The sequence below is a fragment of the Harpegnathos saltator genome, unplaced genomic scaffold (assembly GCF_003227715.2).
Source record: "Harpegnathos saltator strain DR-91 unplaced genomic scaffold, Hsal_v8.6 scaffold515, whole genome shotgun sequence".
Taxonomy (NCBI): domain Eukaryota; kingdom Metazoa; phylum Arthropoda; class Insecta; order Hymenoptera; family Formicidae; genus Harpegnathos; species Harpegnathos saltator.
In genome coordinates, this window is record NW_020230333.1 from 1,126,054 (window position 1) to 1,146,338 (window position 20,285).

At 34.8% G+C, this 20,285-nt stretch overlaps 2 protein-coding genes across 5 annotated transcripts; one reads left to right on the forward strand and one right to left on the reverse strand.

The window, feature by feature from the left end:
* Positions 1-6,587: 6,587 nt before the first annotated feature.
* Positions 6,588-12,169, forward strand: LOC105186373 (uncharacterized). Of its 4 annotated transcripts, none has more exons than XM_011146510.3 (5): positions 6,588-6,875; positions 10,477-10,549; positions 10,708-10,869; positions 11,136-11,289; positions 11,610-12,169. In XM_011146510.3, the coding sequence occupies exons 2-5, from the start codon at positions 10,478-10,480 to the stop codon at positions 11,723-11,725; spliced, it is 504 nt and encodes a 167-aa protein (XP_011144812.1). In that variant the 5' UTR covers positions 6,588-6,875; position 10,477; the 3' UTR covers positions 11,726-12,169. The 4 variants fall into 4 exon arrangements, with proteins under 4 accessions (XP_011144812.1, XP_011144813.1, XP_011144814.1 ...); XM_011146511.3 differs by lacking the exon at positions 6,588-6,875 and adding an exon at positions 6,945-7,210 and having other exon boundaries at positions 11,610-11,781; XM_011146512.3 differs by lacking the exon at positions 6,588-6,875 and adding an exon at positions 6,945-7,108 and having other exon boundaries at positions 11,610-11,781.
* A 191-nt stretch (positions 12,170-12,360) lies between these two features.
* LOC105186400 (uncharacterized) lies at positions 12,361-15,281 on the reverse strand. The gene is made up of 7 exons (XM_019842883.2): positions 14,920-15,281; positions 14,423-14,521; positions 14,040-14,189; positions 13,667-13,965; positions 13,443-13,578; positions 13,252-13,357; positions 12,361-13,176 (listed from the first exon to the last, which is right to left on the reverse strand). The coding sequence occupies exons 1-7, from the start codon at positions 15,014-15,016 to the stop codon at positions 13,032-13,034; spliced, it is 1,032 nt and encodes a 343-aa protein (XP_019698442.1). The 5' UTR covers positions 15,017-15,281; the 3' UTR covers positions 12,361-13,031.
* Positions 15,282-20,285: the final 5,004 nt, after the last annotated feature.

Sequence of the window (20,285 nt, forward strand, 5' to 3'; positions counted from 1 at the left end):
TATCATTCGAAAACTCTTCTATCAAACTACCTTCATTCAATGTCAGTTCTGACCTGTCACTATTCTTCTCGTATAAGAAACTGAAATCGCTTTCATCGCTCGAACATATTCCAGGAAATTGACCCGTCAAAAATTCATTCGTCTTCCTATAAATATTTCTATCTTCATCTTCGCTTCTTATGCCATTTTGCGTCGTGGTTGTTAATCGTAAAGTTTCAACATTTTGGGATTGTAAAATTGTATCGTTGTTACTTCTGATCTCTGAATTTAAAATTGTTCTTTCCCCTTTATTTTCTGATGTTGTTTGCCTGTCTGATAGCTGTGTCAATTTTTGAAGCTCTTCGTCACTTGATTTTAATATCGATTTTTGACAATTATAAAACTTGGTAAGTGACAATGTCTTGGAAGAAGATATTTCCGTAGAGTTTTCAAAAATTAGATTAAACGAATTTTCCTCAGTTTTATTATTCAACATGCCTAATTGACAATTATCATCATCATTATCATTATGATCGGAACTTGATGATCGTGACGTTACATCATTATTATCAACATTTATGAGAGACAAATTATTATCGGATACTTTATTTTCCAAATAAATATCGGTTGCGCTTAAATATTTCTCATCCTCTGAATCATAATTATCGTTCTCTAATGGCTTAACAGATGAGATAACATCTAGATTACCCGAACAATTATTATTGGTCAAATATAAAATTTGTTTATCTTCATTATTAACCATGTCATTGCCACGGGTACTTTGATTTAATGAGATTTTATCACATGTATTATTATTTTCTTCATCGTGATTTATATTGTTCGTATTGAAAGCGTATAGTGGAAAATCACTAATCATGGTTACGTTACTCACGTCTCTGTGGTCTTGAATTTGTCCAATTGAAACATCTTGTACACTTTCTTCCGACATCTCGATACCAAGGTTCCTCAGTACACCAATTACGAATTGGAGTGGTAAATTATCGTTAGTCGCATTATCTGTCCGACGACAATTCGTATCGAACACTAAGATATTCGTCGCTTGAACATTTTCAATGCTCAAATGCGCGTTTCCTTGAGTTTCGGTCGAATCCCCTACGATCGCGGTTTCCGATTCATTGGGGAACTCTTCCCGACCGATAAATATTATGCATAAGTCACGACCGTTTTCGTCTTCGGCGATGTGATTACTATTTGCACTGAGAAACAGTGGACGACTCTGGTTACTCCGACCTTCCGTTACCCATTCGAAATTCAAGTCGAACAACGAGTCTCGATCTTGCACGTTCATCTCGTTGTTCACCCGACAAACGAACTCCGCACTGAAATCCCCGCGCCGGGAGGTCTCAAAATTGAAAGAAGATTCCTCGAGTCTCGTTTGAGCGCGCCGGAAGATCCTCGTTTTGATCTCGAGCTTGAAGAAGAAAGCATTGTGCAATGCGCTAGCGGTGTCGTTGTCAACGATATCACGCTGTTGACTTTCGCGAGACCTTCCGTTCTCCGAAAAAGGAAATGCACCTTGCAAACTTTTATTAATCAGTACGATTCCTCGAGGATGAGAGGTCCATTCGATGTTTCTCGTGATTTCCCTGAGGTTCAATGATACACCTGCATGTCTCGCATTATGGTTGTTCAAGTCGAAATCACTGTTTAAATTATCGCGTGTTTCGGATAAGTGACTCATCGTTTCGGCTTTTGAAAGATGATCAACGATCTTATCAGCTTGTAAAAGATGATTGAGGGGTCTCATTGGAACTCGGAGATCTTCCTCACACGTTGACGATGTTGCATGAGACAATAAATTATATTCCTTTCCGGCAGTCAAATTATCATCCGAAGAAATAAGCTTTCTATGAGCTACTAAAGTTCTCGGTTTTTCAATCGACTGCTGACAATTTGTGGATAAATCGCTTCCCGTTATTATTTCTATTCTATCTCTGTTTTCGACCGAAGCCACATCGTCGTGAGTTTCTTCCGGATCTTTCATCTTTGGGATTTCAGGTACTTTCAACGATCGCTTATAATTCAGTGATGAATCGTGCTGCTTCCTCGCTTCCAGCTTTTTCTTGTCCTCCAACAAAGTTTGCTCGTTGTAAGCCTTCAAAGCCCTCAATTCTATCGCCTCGCGTTCCTCGTGCAAGAGTTTCCGGCTCGAAGGCAAGTTGTGTCTGTTTCTCGTCTTTATCAGTTTCTCCTCCTCCAGTAAGATAAAATCGTAAGCTTCTAAAGTTTGCGCCTCTATCACTTCGTGTTTCCTCAATTTCGTGTTTCTCCTCTTGAAGTCGAAACCATTCGCTAGATGCAAATCGGACAATTGTGTGTGTTGCGTCTGTTGGACGTGCTTCAATCTATATCGCCTGCTCAGAGAATCCTTTAACTCGTTAGAGGCTTCAGTCTGGACGCTTTTGCAATTTTCCTGGCGAGCGGACGTCTTATTATTAGTCGCGACGAATCTCTTCTCATATCCCGAAGGACGTGCAGTTTGCGCCAGGGACATGCTGTTCCAACTGGCCGGTTGCTTCTCTGAGCATTCTTCACACGTTTGCGCTCGTTTTTTTAAGCGACGCTCCAAGTGTTTCAACGCAAACCTATTCCCGTTGGGTTTGTCTTTTTGCGCAACAACGTTCGAGGTAAAACACTTTAATTTCTCCTCGACGATGTCGCGATTGACGTTTTTATCCTTGGTGTCAGTCGATTGCGAGTACTTTCTCTTGTTCTTTTGTGCATTAATATTCGTACCCGAAGCGCAATGGCACGTAAGTAATGAAGTAATCTCCGAGCTTCTGCGGTGCTCTTTTCTATTCGCGTTTATAATGGTCGAGGCTGGCTTTGTCTCGACTCGATAAGGATGCCTCTTCTGATCAGTCTCGCTGACCCACTTGTATTTTTTGCTTGCAGAAACAGAAGGAAACCTCGCTTCCGTGTCCTTAACAAAAGAAGAACATGGTTCACCGTTCGTGGTCCTTTTATACCCGCTCGAAGAACATTGAACACTTCTCGCAGTTTCCTGCTCTCCTTCTTTCTTCTCCTTCGGGGCGGGATGAAAATCGCGTGACTTCGTTGATTTTACGTGATCACTTATTTTATCGTTTCTGATGTCTTCATTTTGCAACAGTAAAAAATTCACGACTTCTTCCCACTCTTTTTCTGTCAACACATCTTTTTTCCTATCCTGTAGAATAATTTCGCTATTACTTTCTTCCTCTTCCTTTTCTTTCTCCATCAGAGGATATCTTATAGTATTTTCCTTTTCCAAAGTGCTATCTGCAGTTTCTTCTTTATTAATGTCTTCTTTATTGTCCTCTTTATTGTCTACTACGGTCTCTCTGTTTCTGAAAGCATCGTTCGTTTCTTTTTCATCTTCCTCTAGAGGAAAATACGTTATCATTTTTCCTACTGGATTAGAATGTTTCGCGATTACATGTTGCTCTTCCCAATAGGAGCGCTCTTGTATCCTGGCACGTGCGTCCATTACATCTTCTGCAGTTATATCGAGTATCTTCATTGATTTTTCAGCCACGCTCAAGTCATTAGAGATCGAATCGTAATCGTTCGTACTGCGTGTATCATAACTATTGCTGGTGATCGAGGTCGTCAAAGATTTGGAAGCCCGCAAGTCAGAGTACACTCTGTTGAACCTCACTCTATTGGACGATTCTTCGAAAAGCTCGTCCAAACTCAGCAGACTCGTGTATTTACCTCGTCGAACGATCGCAACGACAAGATTCGCATCATCTAGAGAATGTCCAACCCTTCGGACGGTATCGATAATGCTTGCATTGCTCCTCCGTGCGATCGACTCGAAAAATCTACGAATTTTTGCCACTTTTCGTAGTTGCAGATACCAATTAAGGGTCATGCACCACTTCCAAATTGAGACAGCTAGAATAACTAACACTTTTACAAAATTTATTATTTATTTGCGTAAGCAGAGAGAATTTTTTGTGATTGACATATATCATCTTATAATATCTTAACTTTTTCCACAGATAACCAAGTTAAAATAACTTGATAATAAAATAATAAATAATAAATTTCATTCTAATTTTGCTTATTACATTGACACATAAATGCTCTCTCCAAGATATGCAAAATTCCGATAAAAGTTATTTCAAACCGAAAAAAAGATTCAAACATTTCTTCGTAATAATCGTATCGCCTTTGCAATTTTTTGTAATACAAAAGTTGTTATAATATATAAATACATATAATAGCACATAAAATATCTCCCTGCTTTCTTTTTTAAATTAATTTTGCTTACTCTTACTTACCTAGCCGTATTGCTTTTTTTATTACAAACTCAACAAGAAGCGATGTCGCAATGCTCCCATTACGCCATAATATGAAAGTAATGATAACAACGGTAATTTCCAGAAGGACATCTTTGACAAAACTGAGCGCCAGCCAAAATATAAGCAGGTTCTGTCGGCCTCGAGTTAATATCGTGTAGATATTAGCAATGTGCGCAACGAAGGATACACTATTGATGACAAATCGAGCTACGACGATGTACGATAAAACTGAAAATATTCAACATTGTATAAGTTTCTCGAGAATATATTCTCGGCACAATAAAATAAAAATTACATTTTACATTTTCAACAGGAATAAAGGCAGAGAATACAAACCGATCTTAATCCGCTCAATATCTTTCACATCTGAATCGTCAGCTGAATCGTCAGATTCTAAAATTGATAATTCCCAGATTTTCTGTAACTGTAGATCTCCTTTGAGCCAACCCCAATTGAAGATGTTACTAGCCTTGTTAAGATAAAATGACATACTTAATTTAAATAAGACAAATGTTTACACTGTCCAAATTAATATAAATATTTCAATGAAAACATAAATTTTTGCATGAAAATAAAATAATTTTGAAAGTAATGTAGTCTTCATAAGCATGCATCTATATACTACTTACTGATATATACACACAATTTTTTATAATACTTTTTTATAATATATATAAGTGGAATAATCGGATACAAATATAAAAAGGTATCTATATTTTTTATCTCCGTCGTACGATCGAAGTACGTTTATTGAAATAACCTTTATTACAACATTATAATTTAAAAATTGTTATAAAATTCCATATATTTAATAATGATTTTTGCATTTAAATTCTCCACGGGATATTGTAAATAATCAACAATATATCAAGATACTTACTAAATTTAACAGACCTATGGCATTTATTAATAATATCTGCAACTGAAGGGACGTTTTTCTGACAAATCCGAACGTCATGTAACCAAAGTTTCGAAACCGATTCATCCTTGAGCTTATTTTTCATCCTTACTTTTTCATCTTTAATTTATCATTCTCAACGCATGAATCCTTCAACTTTGAATTTTTTCAGTTAAACTTTCAAAAGATCTCATTATGAATACAGTTCACTTAACCTGAGGTTAAGTAAACAGAACAACCACGGACGATTGTCCGCTATCGATAGATGGATAAAGTCTCGAGATATCTCATTTTGTTTATTTCTATGTATATAGAAGTTTGTCAACATCGGTGCATCAACGCGGTAATCGCTTTCACTTTGGAGAAATGTAGAATTGTCATCAGCAAAGTGAAACTTTCATTATCTACGTATATGCGCAAATACAGCGGCAATGTCAGTCGGTTCATCGCGATATTATCTCAAGGACGCATACCGTGTTAAAACGAACAAACATATGTCAGCCTTTCTCTCTCTCTCTCTCTCTCTCTCTCTCTCTTTTTCTCTCTCATTATTGCAGTTATTTCAGTGTTTCTTTTTCATGAATCCATTCCAGAAATTACTCTACTACGGCGTAACATACAAACACGTAACACCATATACGTATAACATTTTAATAAAATAACAAGATAAATACAGTCTAGTAAATATGACAGATGAAAACAGGGACCACTTTTATGACGACTTTTTCTTTTCCGTTTAAAACTTATTCGTACACTGTTGAGACAACCATCAAGAGTCCAGTCCCCAAACTGAAAAAGACACATGGCCAGTCCAATGTTATATTATTCAAGATCGTCCAAAGTCCGTCTTAAAAGAGGGCAAAATTTCATTGGCTGTATATAGCTTGTTAAAAACAGATAAAGGAATTCTGTCAGAAATTACCAAGAAACTAATTACACGGTGTAATTAGCGGAATAAAGGCTCTTGCTGCTCGCGGTTCCGCCGTTTAGAGTCAAAGACCGTATCACCGACGGCGAGAGAGAATGTTAGAACGCGAGGAGCACGAGGAAGGTCGCGCGATCGCAACGCAAAATACGTCTTTCCCAGAGAGAGATGCGACGCGCAATGGATGCAGGTCAAACGCGAAGTCGTCGGACGTGGGTTATCTTTCTCCTTGCTGCGCTTATCAAGAATCTACACGAGAAGATCCCGGAGGATTTTCATACGAGATGCCCGGCGCGGACGCGCGCACGCGCGCTCACTTTGAAAGGCTCGCTCTCTTCTCTCGCGCGTTCCGCGTTCCGCGCGTCTCCTCGCATCTCCCGCGTCGCATTTTGCGCGCGATATATGCCATTCGCACAAGTCGCGGTAGCGCACACACGGCAATACTACGCACGGCTGGCCTTCCTGGTGTTGGTCAGACACCGGTGTAGGTGTAGGAGTAGATGTAGGTGTATACCATCGAGGTTTGGCGCGGTCGCGTACTGTTCTTGGCACAGTTTCTGGTCATCTCCTATTGCGAGCGGAACGCGAGCGATACTCGCGCGCTGGATCCGTGCGTGCGGTTCTCTCTCTCGCGTCTCCTCTTATTCCGCTCGGCCTGCATCCGCGTCTAGTTTTCTAATAACGTCCCAGCCCAGTTGCACGTCTGGCACCTGCGCTAGCGAGATCTCGGCAGAAGAGAAAAAGAGTCGCACTGCCGAAAGAAGTGAGTATAGAAGCCGCGATTCGCGCGCGCGCGCGCGCGCGGTGACACTTTAACGCGGCGGCTTGTTCCGCGGCGCGAGAAGTCGCGAGAGACGGAAAAGTGCTCTCGATACGGTCAGCTCGGCGCGATACAGAAAATTCGAACTCTCCTGTTGGATAATTCATTAAAAGTGAAGGCTAAGTCGTTGCCGGTGACGAAGGCAGCAGAGTGGAAACGGTAACTCGGTACACAAGGTGATCCAAACAATGATGTAATCGGTCGTTACTTCATCGCGTTTTACAGTGCGGTGTAATAAATTGCAATCATCGCAATAGCCCGGTTCATAGATAATGCAGGCATGTATGACTGTGCGTTATTTATATCATTTTTAATAATAAACATTATACACGCGTGCGCGCACGTGCGTGTGTGCGTATACAAGACTCTGTCGCGTTATTTTCATGTCATGGAGGATTCCCGGGATAGTCAGGAGATGATTTTTTTCTTAACAAGAATGTCGTGGGAAGTGATTATTTTTCACATTTATTTAATTCCCAAAATGTCCATAAAATTTGGTTTCTAAATTTGTATACCTTTGCCATTAAGTGTCAAATAAAATTTGTATACAAAAATGTCATGGTCACGTTACAGTTCCATGGATTAAAGCTGACCATTGACGTCATATAAATTTCGCGCGCTCAGGCTCGTAACATTCATATCACATGTGTGACCGTTCTCGTTTGTGTTGGCAAATTTTTTATGTCAATTTTTACCAGTCAGTTGATTTTATTTTCTGGTTTTGTGTAAGTACCGCGGTAGCTAATTATTATTAGCAACTTTCAATTATCACATCAAAAATGAAATTTTAATGAAAATACATGCAGTTCATGTAATAATAGATTCTGACGAAAGATTTGACAGCTGAAAGATTTTCTGGCTACTTAAGTAGATGATCGAGATAAAACTGTTGTAATTGTTGAAGAAACCGTTACAATATATCTAAACAGCTTATCTATCTAAGCTAATTGTAGAAAGTCATCTAAAAGAAGATTGATTAATTATTTAAACTTTTCGACGACGATCTTTATTTCGAATTTCGAACGATCCTTATTTTTTCCGACTCTATCGTATATATTTTCGCACTTGCCACTCTATTTATTGTTTCTGCATGTTTCTTTTAGCTCTTGTCTACTTTAATGTCTGCGAGATAAATTATTGATTGCTATCTTCACCTGTATAACTTCGAGCTCATGTCACATTTAAATTTAAGAAACTAAATGGCATCTTATTCTCAAATGTATAAAACTTCTGCATTATAATTTTAACTTATGTCGATAAAATTAAATTACGGTCCGAGATTTAACAAGTTGGACAACAAAGTGGACACTAAAGTACGTACAACTTGGCACGTGGATTGTAAGCATTGGCTGAAAAGCTCGAAGAATTAAATTGGTCGTGCAGAACAGATGAGACTATTGTTTGGTACGAAAATCTTTAGGATGAGTTAACTCTGATGATCCGAAGAATATCTTGATTTCCTTCGTTTCTACTTTTCTTAGGTCACACCCTATTTCTTACACTAACTGAATATCGAGCCGCACATGAAATATCTCTGCAGGGCGTCGTCCCTTTCTTTACGTTCACGATCAATCGACATATCTGGGTCAAGAGAACCGATCTTGCCCCATTTGACGGCCTTCCCCCATTCCTATCGAGTAGTATTGTATATTTTTAACCAGCGTTTTTCGCGAGTCGCTTACTCATCGGCTAAATTTAACGTTAATTCCGTGTGCAACCCGCGTATTGTACACATCGATCGCACGACGCTACTTTTCGCAAAAATCGTTTCTTATTATGTTAATTGCATTAAATATCTACGAGTGCGTAAGTTACATGCTGCGAGTAATATTTGGTATTATTTATTATTCACATATCTTATCGCATTTTCTTTGCAAATACGAGTAAGGTTAATGTTATTAGCGGTTTTTTTTAACATTACCATCTTTGAATAAAATGAAATGTATGAAGTTTTTACAAATTTAGATATATGCATGAGAATAGCAAAGACATAAATACCGATTAGTATTTTATCTCTGTTAATACAAATACCGATATTTACCCGATTATTAGTTAATCATTTATCTATATGTACATAAAATTATACTTCATTTGTGATAATATTATTTAATGATTTATCTGTAACGCGTAGACATCGTGTACTCCATACACGATTTCTTTTTATCAGAAAAAAGCAAACACCAGTTTTAAAAAGTTCACACAACTTGTAGTATTTATTTCCAGAGAGCGCTGTGTGTGTGTATGTGTGTGTGAAAATGGACTATAATACTCACCTTTGAAGCGTTCATTCTGTTAAAAAAGATTAAACGAGCTTCACAATGATCTCTTGTGGCGATGATGTAATCCCTTCCCGCGCAAGCTGGATAGAATCGTGCGTATCAGAATAGTGTGCTCTTCTGTGCAATGCATCTACAAGCATTGCAGCAACTATCCTATGCTAAAGAAGAGAATATCATGTTCCTCTATACATGTTATAATAATAATTTTGGAGATCTTGCACATATATCTTATATAAAACAAGTCGCATGAAATTCTTTTTCGGAACGCTTCTGAATATCTCTCTCTCTCTCTCTCTCTCTCTCTCTCTCTCTCTCTCTCTCTCGCGCGCTCTCTCTCTCTCTCGTAAGAGAATGTCAAAGATCACTAATAGTTACCTTAGTCAGCATCGATTACGATATCACGTCGAGTACACATACATACACATATACATGAGGATATTCATGCAAAAAAATATTTCCCTAAAATAATCTTCTTCTTAATATTAAACCGGCTTACAGTTCGACTGTTAAAATTATAAAACACGCCGTAACTTTACCCAGCATTTTTCTCGTTCTGACCCTGTATACGCTTGTTATCGATATTTACGATTCAATCGTCTTGCATTTTTATTCGGTGCGTCACGTCAATCGAATTACTGACGCATTTGCAAATTCCTCTCCTCCCCCCATCTCCCATCTGCCTCATCACCTTGAACTTTGAAAGATGATTAGCATGAATGAAAATTGTAAGAAACATTTCTTGACCTTCCACCTTTCTGTTGCCGCGAGTAAGGATAGTCAAGGACCATCTTTCAAACACACATACACCACTTTCGCAGTGTCGTTCAAATACATTCTCCGACTTAGTGGATCGACAAGGTGATCTTAATCGGCCAGTCTCCTATCACGATGCTGACGTGATGGTGCTCTACGAAGTGAACGAGAGAGTTCGCGAGAAAGACGGAGAACCATGCGTTGCGTTTCCATATAGGGACAGGAAGACGAATCAAACGAATTTCCTCGGAGTCTGACAGTCACCGACGCGTTTATACGATTTCATACGAATCGATTCTTATTTTTAATACTATTCTTTAATTTCTGATTTTCTCCGAGGATAAGTATAATTAGATATTAGAATTGTTTGCAATTGCGTACGATAATATACGATATTAAACCGAATTTTTATTACGTCCACGCTTCTTACAAGATGTACTTCCAGTTCGCTAATTAAACATCCAACTATATTTCAGGAGAGAAAGTAATATTTCTCTTCCTTTCTGTTTTAGAATGCAATTGACAACGTGTTGCAGATGCTGTTCCTTGAAGACAGGCACTATATTCAGCGGAGTATGCGGAATCGTAAGTTCTACATCTCATTCCTACATTTATTTATTTGTATCGATTAATTGCAATACATTATATATGATACAGTGTACATACATTGTATCGATTGACATACAATACAATAAAATGCAAGTAATATTTCATATATAATAATTTGTTTGTGTTTCGTGCAGGTACTCGCCGTGATTTCCCTGATCTTGATCTTCACAGTGAATGTAGAATGGAAAACGATAATTATCGACATCCTAGACAAAACGGCCGTCAAAATTATCTTCGCCATCAACCTCTGCATGACTATCCTAATCTCTTTGTTGCTCATAATTGGCGCCGTGAGGGTAAGAAAATAATTTCATCTATAAGTGCAGCGATCAAATACTGCGGAAGAAATGTCAAACTGGGAAAAACGAATCATTAAGCGAAATACTAAACGAAATACTCAGTGTTAATAAGAAATAGCAGTAAATGAGAATAGTAGTAAACAAGAACTTATTAACACCCTGTATGTCAGTATGTACTGATATACATATATCTGCAACTGTTTGATGTGAAACATCGTCGTAGTTGAGTGAATAGCATGACGATAATCGGCTTAACTTTGCAGAAAAATACATTTATGATGCTTCCATGGGTAGTCCTAGGCATTATGTTAGCTGTCGCTCTTTTTGTGAGCGTTCTTTACACCTCGATCATGTTCTTCATAAATCACGAAGTCCTCAACGGCGTCCTTTGGTTAATATTCGGTCTAATAGCTGTCGGTAAGTACTCCATACTATCGCCAGTTTTTTTTTAATGCAATCGTAGAATTTAAATAATATTATTATCTAGTTCTGTTTTCTCAAAAGAGATCTACTCCAGAGTTTGTTCAGATTTATTCTATTCGAAAGACAATTCCTGAATCTGTAAAATCGCTGTCTGTAAAAATCTTAGATTACACGATGTGCATCCAAAGTTCATTCCAAATATATTTAAGACCTCTGAAATATTTTCTACATGTTTAGGATAATTATAAAACGTCTTGTGTCACTTGTGGAATATGTACAACTAATGCATAATGTTTTTTTTTAACTTTTTGCAGTGATATACACATATATGTGGCTGGTGGTGTACAGTTATTTCCAGCAATTGAAGTTCGATAAGATGAATAGAGGAATAGGCCCCTATGGAAAGCCGTATAATTATCGACGACCATGAAAAAGCACAATTGAACACATAGATACAATTATGCACATATTGAATTGGCCCGAACATTATACATCGCAAGAGTGCCTCAGACGTGTATTTCTCTCGATACATTTCGTTAAATTTACTGAAACTGACTTTTCCCACGATGGTGTCAATTTACTATACAATACGGTATACAATAAGATAACAATTAAAGAGAAAGGCAGAGATTTATTTAATTATTTCTTGCACATTTTAAGTATCTATAATAGCCTCACGAAGATATTCATATCACAATTTATAACTGCATCAAAGCATACATTTTTACTTACACGATTGATTATTTCGCAGATATATTTCATAAACTGCCTGTAGTAGCGATTGCTAGCGATGGTGAAACGTTTAGAGAGATCATAAATGGTATTTATTATTATTAATATTGTTATTGTTGTCATATATAATCGCTCGCACAAACACACACGAATGTGCTCACGATTTTAAATAACTTTGCTCCCGGGCAGAGTTCCAAATATTCCATGTACATCAATATCTGCAGCCGTTCAACTAATCAAAAATTAATCAACCAATTATTTAATTAACCGAAATAATTTTCTTACATTCTTTCTACATTATTAATTAAATATTAAGTGATATATATATACTGCTAGGGATTATTATATTTATTGCCTATAAATAAATAAAAGTGCAGGACGAACTGACAATCTACTGATAAACTTATTTATAATATTGTAAAATAATTTATAACATATGTTTTACAATATGAATATTTGTCCAGAAAAAATACTGCCAGTAACATTAAGATGAAGTCAAATGATCACTATGCCGTCAGATAATTAACTCGTTTTCGTATTCCAAAAGAATGAGAAATACTTTATAATACGAAAGCGAATTTCTCGTCATGCATAAACATATTATAAGAATCGATATCTAGTCTCGCTCACATGTACCATAAAAATAAAAATCTTAATTTTTCATTATTTACTCTCCCTTTTCCCTTATTTATATATAAATAATACTAAATAAAAGCACAAACTTTTTTTAATAAAATGCGCTACATTGAGTTCGCGGTTTATATTTGGCCACCGCGCCCTCTTGTTTCAATCAATCAAATCGGTAGTAGGTATACCTAGGTATTGCAACACTTTTAGATTTAGATATAGAGACAACTATTAAAATTAAAGCGCTTTTATCGCAAAACGACTTTTGGCGCAAAATTACATTGATGAATTCACCACTGCCAAATCGCAATAGACAGTAATATTGAAATAAATTTACAAATTTCGTATCGTTTGCAATGTATTAGAGCAAAGAGAATTTAAGATGGGGACCCATATGGATTTTCGATATTTTCTCGAATAAAAATGGCAAGACTCGCAGCACCAAGGCCAGTTGTGTGACTATCGCATCCAAAATCGGTTATCGATGATGACCTCCGGCTGATTTGACGTTTCTCAGAAAATCTGAAATGTGCGTATATGCGTTCGTAATACATGCGTAAATAATGTAAAATATAGATGCAGTATATAAAGAATTACCTTAATTCATTGAAAAAACAGCCACTCTGATGCGGCCAATTTAATATCAAATCTTGGTAATGTTTATCGACAAATTCGTGATAACCTTCCATACCGCATAGAACAACTAAAAGGATAGGAGAAATAGTTCATTAGAAAACTTCTTATCTCATTGTTCATACGTAAAGCATTATTATGGCACATATGCTTACTTTGCTCAAGCGCAAGATCTGATGCTACATTTGGAAAGTCCCACATTTCAAGATTAGAGAGATGCTGAAGAATCTTGACGCAATATACACGTACCAAGTGAGAAAATGGCACCAACTTATTTTCTTGACAACCAAACTAAGATTCATTGTTTTTTATGAATTTGAAAAATGATTTTTTTTATATAATCAATGAAGATATATATTTTTTTTAATATTTTACCCACCGCTTTGGCAACCTGAACGATGAGCAATCTATGAGTAAGGGGATATCCCATTGGATCATCATTTCTGGTTAATATTTGGATGCAGATTTTAGGGATTCTACATCTTCCGTTTAAACTATTACGCACGATTTTTGCCAGACACTGATCACTTTCCGTTTCTTGAGGTGTTCCACGCCAAATCGATGTAATGGTCTCCAAATAACTTAATGGAAGACTAGAATTGAATCTTGCTCTCGAAAAAACGTTTGTCCACATTATAGGCTTTATCCACAAATTCGGATTATTTAAAGCCGATTGTACTGTAAAATATTATTACTTGCCAATTTCGTATAATATACATTTCACACACGTATTACTTTATGCATCTACTTACACAAAAATTCGTTTATGTTTTTCGGGACAACCGTGCTCATCAAACTTCTTCGAGTCAAATCACAAAGTGCAACTATATCTTTGAGAGCGTTGAAAAATCTGCTTTCCAAATACCGTGCATTCTTATGCAAAAGCGCCGCCGCCAAATTAGCTATTTCGATGAAACTTAATTACTAAATGCGGTTAAAATCACATTTGGTAAATGTGCATAATATACTGCACTTTATTAGCTATTTTGATATTAAAATATATCATCGAATATACAGCTTCGTAAAATTCAGTTAAAATTTTTTAGAAAAAGAATTACTTATTAACTGTAATTACTTATCAACATTCTCAATCATTGAAAGTCCACAATATCCATCAGTTATAAAGATTTCTTACCTTCAGTTAAAGTAACACCGAAAGTCGCATCAACATTCATCTGCGGAGTTTTATTGTAGGTATAATGGAGAACTTTGTTTAAAACAATTAGTTTCCTTTCTGGAACAACCTCAATATACATACTTTTTATCTTCTGCGATATAAAACATATGAAGTTGTACATAAATGTAACAAAATCTATGCTTTTCTATATACTTTTGCCGAGAGAAATTTCTGGGTTGAAAATAGATTGAAAATGCAATAAGATGTAAACACTAAAAATTCTTCAGGCCATTCATAAGTGCTTTCTACGTATGCACATACGTATGCACATAAATTTTGTAACTTCCTTTTTCAATCTTTATTAAATGTCTATATTATCTTATCTTCAGTAATAATATGTTTTTATATTATGCATAAAAGTTTCTGGGACTTCGTACTACTAGAACTTTGTACTTCTTTCTCCGACACTTACATCATTTCTCGCATTTACAGCCTATTATTATTTATTCACTCACGGAAACTTTCAGGATTTAATGTTTCGGTTCGCGACAAGAAGTAACCGAACAAAAGCAGCATCCCAAAGACATTGCGGAAGCTAGGTATAGTTTCCATCAGGGCGGCTGTGCGAAGAAAACTCCGTAATTTCCACTTGTACAGCTTATATAAACCAAAGCCCCACTACGAACGGCACGCTAAGTAAACATCGACGAAATTTACTACCAACCAACGATTTTTCTTCGTTGAAGCTCACACTCACAATGCTTTCGAAGTAGGTCGAAGAGAATACGAAAACGCACGGTACCTACCACTTTTTCTTCATAAAGCTAACGTATCTTGACAGCAAAAGCGGTCTCCACGGGATTATCGTGGCTTGTACAACCACCTACGAAAGACTCGATTTACTCTCAGCTACGATTTTATTCCAATAGAATTGAGAAATGAAAAATTTACTGACTTTTAACGTCCTCCTTTGAATATTGATTATCGTCTCACAAGTTGAATATTTATCCAATAAACAGAAAAAAGCATAATTTGTGTTATTATTTATTTCAACAATCGCGCATAATACAATGTAATATGTTAATTAAGAATTATTATTTCGTAATTTCACGTTTAATATGTGATCAATATTTTGTGTGTGTGTGTGTGTGTATAATATATATAATGTACAAAATATTGTTACATCTATTATATCTAAATACTGCTATCGTTGCTATCGTGCTAATTACAGATTTTCGGTACTATTTTCACGATACATGAAAAAAAATATTTGGTCTGACGAATGTAGATTCTATCGGTTTCTACGGCTTCCTCTCTTTCAACTTTTCTTTACTACAGAATTCTTTACGGCTTCGATATGAATTGCTTCTGTTGTCTCATAAAATGAATTGTAATTGCAAGTATTTAGCGGTCACATATCGATATCAGCCCAGGAGTGATGCAACGAAACGTAAGAGTGGCAAAATAAGCACATGTGCAGCGGTACGTTATACTTCTCCTTGCCGTACAACGGCAATATTCTTGCTTTTTTTATTTTTGCATGCACCAAACTATACATCATTCGATAAAATTTATTGTATAATCTTGTAACGAAGTAAATTAATTTTCAAACTTTCTATTGTCTCCTATTTCTTGTTTTCTTCATAATCATAAAATATACAGATGGAAATTATAAATATAAATAATTTTTTCTTAAATCTAGTTTATTTCTTAAATCTAGTTTCTACATCTATATTCTGTGTCTCCGTTTTATTTCTTATTGTATTTTTCTATCGTTAATGTTCTAAAATTCTTAAGAAATATATTATCTATTTATAACATAAATTTATTATGATTAGACAAAAATTCTTAAATACTTTTATGATAAATTATTAGTCTAACAAACACAGATTATTAATTCGCAAATAGTCAAAAGAGTACTATATAATATATATAAATTTATAGAATGTACAATATATCATCACTTATCTCTATGAATAAAAACTTATGTTATCTATATCTACATATTCTACATACAAAGTAAACGGACAAAATAAAACAATATAATTTTAATACATATTTCTAAAACAATATATACTAGAAGAACAATGACTTAATAGAAAGTGCACTGTGTATACTTGTGTAGTGATAATTTCTTTATAAGTAGAAATACCTCTATAAGACACAATTACCTTAATTTTTTCAATAAAATTTTAATTTTTTAATGTTATTTCTTAACAAAATATTATAACAAAGTCACTGAGAAGTGAATATCCTTTTTAATGATATAATTTATTTTAATAGTTTTGTATTTTTACTTCACAAAATATATATTTTATTAAAAGAAAGGCAGACTTTCATATTTTATTACTTAAAAAATATTAGTTTTTATATTTTCATTTAAGAAGTTGCGTCCGAATTATCCAAAACAAATCCAGTTTACTTTATTCAGTTTATGTTAATTTTCTATTATTACTATAAATATAAGATCAATCAATTAAAGACCATATAACATCTAGTGTTATAAGATTTTTAATCTTTTTAATAAATAAATTAAACAATAAATCGAGATATTATATGTTTCAAGCCAAATAATCTCTAATATTTAATATTTAATTTATAGCAAAAATTAATTCACAAAACTCATTCAAACCTGGCCATATATTTATAATTAATTTACAACATGGCTAGATTATGAAATTATCCATTTTCTTATTAAAATTTTACAATATAGCCAACAAAATCAGTCAAAACATAAAAAATTGAACTAATTTACGAAATAATTAATTTTTGGCTTTGATCATACATATCACACGCATACACACACACATACACACACATGTACATAAATACACACATACATTATATATACATATACAACACATAATATTCCATTTATAAGAACAAAAGATTTTTACCTCTAATATTAATAAAATATTTACAAAAAATGATCACTGCACAATGTCACTGCATGTTTTTCTCTAACATATATTATCTTTGAAAAGCTATATTCTAGACATTACAATGTAATATAGATTAATATTTCACTTTTGTAATATCAGCATATAATATAAATATTAATGGATACAATATATTATAACACTTTGACAGCTGTATTTATCTTAATAAAATTTTCAACTGCCGGTACATTTAGATAACTTACATAAATAATGAATAAAATCTGTACAACTAGACTTACATAGCTCCTATAACATTATAATTATAAACTATCACTATCCATAAATATTCTTTTACAAGGGTTTTGGAACAGCATCATATATATGTATGATAACAGCGGTCAAAGTGTTAATATAAATGTATAGAATGTCCCATTTTAAATGTTCACTTAAAATATCTTGGAAGAAATACAATATTAGAAAAAATATTCATTTTTTTCAAAATATTCATTTTTTTCAAAATATTCCAAATAAACTTTTAACATGAACCAATCTATATATCATTATTATTAAAACATTTGCGTATTACATGCTCTTTGTATATATATATATGCTTCAAATACATAAATAAATACAGTCTTATATCTATATAATTCTTCCTGCTTTGATCACAAATGATTATGTTGTTCCATGTTATTTCCAAACTCGATCTCTAATTGTAACCTATAGTCCATAGCAACAAAAACAATAACCAGGAGCACCGGTAAACGAAATCTTGACTGCCAACCTAATTTCAGCATAAACATTAAAGAACGATGGAGAGTGCCACCACTTCCCAGAAAAATTTCAGAAGGTAGTTTCTGCATGATGAACAGTTCTTCTTGTACAGATATCAATTTGCAAATATGCTTCTTGTAAGATTAATATTCTGCTACCACAATATATATGTACTTTGATACATAATAATCTTCTTTAGTATCAAATTCCTTGTAATTTATGATTTATTTCATTCTTTCTGAGCATACCAATCAACATTTCAACAGCATAGCTAAGAGCCTATATTTGAACAAGCAGCTCTGAGACAACAGTCAATACTGAACAGAGATGTCCATTGCCATATCTGTTAAATTAAGAAAAGTTATCATGAATTCTGTGTATTTGAAGATTATTAAAGGTCTAAGTTGTGATGGCGCGTTATACTAAGTAAATTACAAAGATATTAAGCATACCATTAACCACTGTTTGACAGATCTCGTTGAAACCAATTGAAACTGAATATTTTATGCATGCAAAATTACCTCTACACATCTTTGAAACAAATGTATACGTACCTACGTAGTGACGCATATGCGTGAATGTAATATTAGTCTTTTTTGAAAACGCGGTAAATGGATATAATCATGCACAGAGAAGGTCACTGTGTATAGTCACGTCCACAATTAAGGTTTAACTGCTACTAAACTATAATAATACTGGAATGCATTTCTTTCTGTATAACTCAAAAAAGACAATATAGTTTGCATTTGAATAATGTTGTTTTTGATGTTGCTATATACGGAGAGAGACACAAATTATCTTTTTTTAGTTGCACTGGAACATACTAATGAAAACGTAACACGTTAGGATAGCACATATGTGAGTCACGTAGAAGAAAATTATCTTATTGCTTTAATATATATTTATGTTCTTATTAATATTTAAATTTACTACTACTTTAGTGTCACATTATTACCTACAAATTCTAAATTTAAATATTAATTAAAAGTGACATTCTAATACTCGTTGTACTTGCTCAAAATCGAATGCAAGTAGTAAAATTATAGCAAATTCGATCTTTTGCACTAGTGCACACTAAGTGCGATAAAGGCCTATTCATAGTTCGTACTTATATTTAAAAATCGTCTTAAATACATCTTCGAATACTTTTTAACCAGTAAAATTATCTGTACAGCATCTGTACGAATCGTTTTATTGATTAAGAAATTACTGAAGATGTATTTAAGCGATCTTAAATACATCTTCAGTATAAAGCGAAGTATAAAAACGGACTATGAACAGGCCTTTGTCGCACTCAGTATGCACTAGTGCAAGCGACCGGATTCGCTATTGGATAAACTGTGGTTTGAATCTCGACTAAAAATCAGCTCTTTAGTTGAGATTTGAATCATAATTTACTAGTTTCCACAAAATTTAACCAAAACTCGAACCTCGTTAAACAAACAGAAAGGAACATGAGAGCGGCCAACACGGCGTTTTCGGCGACACCGACTTTCCGCATTGGGAAAGGGCGCCATCTGCATTCATTTTGAGAGGAACTACAAGGCTACATCCACTTTTAGGTTTCGGCAGTGAAACCTGCATATGGTGGCAGTCCGTGCTACATCCATTTTCAGGTGGTTTATATCTGTGCTACAACCATAATAGCGTACTTGACAAGTACGGTCTCGCACATTGTTACGCGATTATAACATGAATTAACATGTTAACATGTACAAAAAAAAAATAATTGACATTGTGTATGATTAATATCATGAAGATCATACGAAGTGTCCGGTAATTAGCTGCCAACCCGAAATGTGAGGGTAGATTGGGTTGAGACAAACATAAAAGTCCCATACCGTTTTGCGAGATTCGCAATAATTATCGAGTTATTAATGACAGAAATCTGAGGAGTAGAAGCGCGCCGACATAGATAATTGGAAAAGCGTTGCAGCTGCTCAGGGCAGCGATCATGAATCTTTTCCCTAGCGTGAACTAGTGAAAAGTGAAAGACTTCTGTGAATTAGTGAAAAATAAAAAATTTTATATAAATTTGTGAAATTTGAAACATTTCACACGACAATTGAGTCGTTCAGCATGGCAGTTGCGTTTTTGACAATTCTTAATGAATATCAAAGAAATCAAAATAATCAAAATAATAATATCCGTGTAGTCCGAATGATATTGCGTGGCACGCAAAATCCGTTTGATATAATATCCAAAGAAAATGTTTCAAAATATGTATT